The following is a 4797-nucleotide window of genomic DNA, read 5'->3' on the forward strand; positions in this document are numbered from 1 at the left end:
AACACACACACACACAGGCACGCACGCACCAATTACTAACAATTAAAAAATAAAATACACATATAAATGTGTGTGTGTATTTTAGTGTGTGTGTGTGTGTGTGTGTGTGTGTGTGTGTGTGTGTGGTGTGTATTTTACACACTTTTTATACATGCAATTAAATCATGAATGAACGTGTAACAAGAACAAGATAAATATATGTGTTTGTTTGTCTCTCTGTGTGTGTGTGTGTGTGTGTGTGTGTGTGCGTGCGTGCGTGTATACATTTGATATATTTTTTCCATGTCGTAGAAACATATATATGATTTTTGCTATATTAGGTTATACGTGAAATTTAAATAATTAAACTGGCTTAGCTATAATTTATTTATATTTATTTATTATTATTATTACTCTTATTATTATTAGTGTTGTTGTTGTTATTGTTTTTTAATTGTCTGAAGCTTGTTTGGAAAGACAACGGGATGCACTTGATGCGTTTTGAATTATTATTATTATTTTATTTACTGTTATAATTGTTATTATTATTATTAACGTTGTTATTAATTTCATTATATATATAAAATGTTATAACTGTTATTTTCAACTCATCCTTTATTAATAATGCTATATATATATATATATAGTTTTGTATGTAGATTTTATAACCATTATTAACAATAAAAATCGGTGGTTTTAATGAAATTTCAAAATTTGTCGAACTCTTTTTTAAATTCTTTTATCTGTCCATCTGCATTATATATATATATATATATATATATATATATATATATATATATATATATATTATATATAGTTTTGTAATATAGAATTCTCTTTATACATATGCTATTACGTGCTGTTATTATTATTATCGCATGTTATATAATATCTTGTTAATATTTTGTTGTTCTTGCAAATGTGTGTGTGTTTGTGTGTGTCTGTACGTGTGTGTGTGTGTGTGTGTGTGTGTGTGTGTGTGTGTGTGTGTGTGTGTGTGTGTGTGTGTGTATGTGTGTGTGTGCCATTATGCTCATTTCGTTGCACTATTATAGACTTTTCATTTCTCTCTCTCTCTCTCTCTCTCTCTTTTCTCTCTTTCTCTCATTGTTTTTCTCTTTTCTCTGTTCGATTATGACGTTTTTAATTATTATTTTCACTCAATGTAAATGATTAGAAATTATTTGATAATACAATTGTAAATTATTTGCTGTCGCTGCGGCTCTTTCGATCCACATAAAGTTACTGAATGATGAGCTGTGGTTACTGAGATGGTAGGTAGCAGGCATTTTGTATGATGATGCTCGTATTGTAAGTTTTCTTCCGTATCCATCGGAGACCCGGATGAATCATGTATGGTCGTAAGTTTTTTCATCGATTTTCAAAGTATTTTTTGATATTCTGTTGAAGAACCATTTAAATAGAATGAAATTTGAATTAAAAAAATGTTGAACGATTGTCTGTCTGAAATTTGTTAACAGAATATATTATAAAGGGTTTAATTATCTATGCTTCAGCCAAAAAATGACAAACTTTTGGCCCAGGAGTTGAGCTATCAAAGCTGAAGATTTTCTGTATAAGGCCACATAACTAAAATAAAAGACATGAATATAAGACAATGAATATTTGATGTCAAGCTTTTAATGAAGCTTTCAATGAAATTTTTAATAGGGAAAAACAAGATGGATTGGGTAGTTTCAGTCTAAAATTCCATATCAAGCCAGACTACATGTTTATCCGAGTTCTTCTTAGTTTTAATGTAAATGCACTTTTCATCTCGATCACCTGGTTGACAATGTAAACAAGCATCTCGACTCACGAAGGCGTTGAAGACTTTTTTCTTTAAAGTTTTATTTTAAAACAATTTCCCGACGAAAAAATATTCATTAATGTTTTATCCGGTTTTTAATTTATATTCAAATTTATTTACATTTAAAAATTTTATATAAAACAATTCTGCTGATTTTAGCAAAAATAATTTAATTAAATTTTTTAAAATAAAATGAAATAGTGAAATACTACGAAAAATATTTCACAATATAATAAAATATAAATAAATTTAAGAAAAATTACCTGATATATGTTACAAAAATATTAGTTAATTAATAGTTAGAGATAATATATAAAAGTTTTGTAAATAATATGGATTTGCTACAGGCAACACATTTTTTAACACTAATAACAAGAATTCCACTGCTGATTTTCACCTTCCCATCATCACTGTCATATTTTTCAAGCGTTAGTGCCCTAGACAATGGTTTGGTTCGTACTCCAATCATGGGCTGGCTGAGTTGGGAGAGGTACAGATGCATGACTGACTGTGTTAATTATCCTGATGACTGCATCAGGTTTCTTTCCCATTTTTTGTATTTATTTCATTTTTTTTTTCAAATAATTTTTTATATGTTTAAAAAGGTGAAAAGAAATTGTATAAAGTAAATAAATGTTAAGCTATTTTTAAATTAATTATTAATTAGTTTTTTTTATTAATTAATTAGGTTTATTTGTTTGTTTTTCAGTGAAAAGTTATTTAAAAACACGGCAGATCAGATTGTGGATGGAGGCTATAAAGATGCTGGTTAGTTGAATAATTATACATTTACATGAGTGATGGGATGGTGTAATGGTTAAGGTGCCTGGCCCGGTTGCTGCAGTACCCAGTTTCAAAAGCAAACAGATCCCATTCTTAATTATCATAGGCTTTATGTGTGATTTTATGCATGGTATGGGTGTAATTCACTTTTAACCATTGTCATCAGGCTACGAGTACGTGATGATCGACGACTGCTGGCAGGCTCAGACAAGAGATGGCGCCAACAAACTTCAGCCAGATCCGGATAGATTCCCCAATGGAATTAAATATCTCGCTGATTATGTTGGCCTATTTTCATTTTCTAATTTCTTCGTCTTCTTGTTATGGGATTATGGCAGTGATGACGTAAGTACTCAAAAAATGTACTTAAGTATAAGTGCTAAGTACTCAGTAATAAAAGTACTTAAGTATGAGTGCTAAGTACCAGAACAAATTATACCTGATACTTATAAGTACTGAGTATAAGTACTAAGTACATAAGTACCTAAGTACATACCATGGTTAATTTGAAATATTTATAAATTTATTAAACTCAGAAATCAACTCATTATTTACAGTAATTTATTTACATCAATAAAGGAGTTTGTTCTTTTTGAGTAAAAGTAAAGTTTCAAATGATTCATCACTTAAACGATTTCTTTTAGGAGTGAGAATCATTCCAGCCTGGCTAAATATACGTTCCACAGGTGCTGATGATGGCACAGTGGTATTGTACTTCAAAAACACTTGTGCGACAGCAGGATACCTAAGGAACAATAATATAGTTGTTAACCGAAATAGCAAATTATTAATTTGTTATTAATACTTGAGAATAAAAATGTATTAGAAAATCAAGCATATACATATTATACATATATAATATATTACAGAAAAATATTGATTACCTTTTGAGTTGTTCCGTATCATATGAAGGATCACTAAGATATTGCAGTCCTTCAACTTTTTCATTCGATCGTGATTCGGAACTTGGTTCGTGGAATCCATAAAAATCTGCACTAGTACAACCTCTAGTATTTCTGTCTTCATAAACTGTTGAAGAATTGCTCATTCTGACCACTTCTGCTAGAAACAAGTCTTCAACTTGCTCACGAACTGATGATTCTATCCACCTGATTTTAAAAAACGGATGGCTGATCGAAGCCACAACAAATGCTCTCATCTTGCTGTTGCTTGAAATATCTTTAAAGTCAATTATATCGCCAAAGCGTTTATCCATGCCACATTGAAGAGCAGAAACAAGAGCTGAAGTGTACGATGGAGTAAAAGATTGCAGTTTTTGCTGTATAACAAATATAGTTGGTAAGACAGCACCAAAATAAGACTCCATTGAAACCTCACCTTGGAGCTTGTCCAATGCTAGTGAAATTGGTCTCATCAGTTCCAACCACTCATTAAGAAAACTCAAATCTATATTGCTGAACTTCGGCAGCTGCAAACGTTCCATCACAACATTTACTTTATCGCGAAGACTATATATAATGCTATAACAGTCAAATTCAAAATTCCAGCGTGTCCCATTCGGTTTGGGTATTGTTCTGCCTAAGATTTCATGCACAATTTCAGCAGCTTTTGAACTCTGGTGTGATGCGGTGCTGAGAGAGACACACTTACTGGATACTGATCTATATATTCTTTTGTAGTTTGAATCATTATTCAAAGCTTTACTTGCATCAGTTGTAGCAAGCAAGTTTAGAGTGTGTGAAAAGTAAGGTACATGAGAAGGAAGATAAATTCCGGAGCTGTCATCTATATTACTTTCCAAAAACTTATCACCAATCTCAACTGGAGTCATTTCTGTATCATCATCATCATCAACATCTATTTGCGAATCATCAGAAATACCTGCCTCTGCAAATTCCTTGAATGCTTTCACGAAATTGCTACCATTGTCTGTCACGACATTTACTATTTTCGATGAATCCAGATCAAACTCGCTGTGAATGTTCACCAACATGGCTGCAATTTTGTCATACGAATGAATTCCACGGAACCTACGGAAGGCAAGTGTAACGCCATTGCGCTTAAAATCATCTGGATTTATCCAATGGCAAGTTACTCCAATATAACTTCGAGCATGTTGCGTCCAAATGTCAGCAGTCGTGCAAACAAATTGAAAATTTTTTAGAGTCTCTTTAATAGTCTTCTTCATATCAGTAATCTTTGTGGCCAGAATACCTTTTAATGTCTCGGTACACATAACTCGGGCTTTTGAGTTCAGACCCTGT

The 4797-nt window shown here is 31.7% G+C and overlaps 1 protein-coding gene across 1 annotated transcript in view; it reads left to right on the top strand.

Annotated features, from left to right (window-relative positions):
• Positions 1–2256: 2256 nt before the first annotated feature.
• HELRODRAFT_155996 (hypothetical protein) overlaps positions 2257–4797 on the top strand; it is a gene marked incomplete at both ends in the record, with an annotated part of 12484 nt that continues 9943 nt past the window's right edge. The window contains 3 exons of the mRNA XM_009027164.1: positions 2257–2327; positions 2499–2557; positions 2739–2854. Of these exons, the coding sequence (XP_009025412.1) occupies positions 2257–2327; positions 2499–2557; positions 2739–2854 (246 nt within the window). The remainder of the gene's footprint in view (positions 2328–2498; positions 2558–2738; positions 2855–4797) is intronic.

This window comes from Helobdella robusta, assembly GCF_000326865.2.
Source record: "Helobdella robusta unplaced genomic scaffold HELROscaffold_5, whole genome shotgun sequence".
Lineage (NCBI taxonomy): Eukaryota > Metazoa > Annelida > Clitellata > Rhynchobdellida > Glossiphoniidae > Helobdella > Helobdella robusta.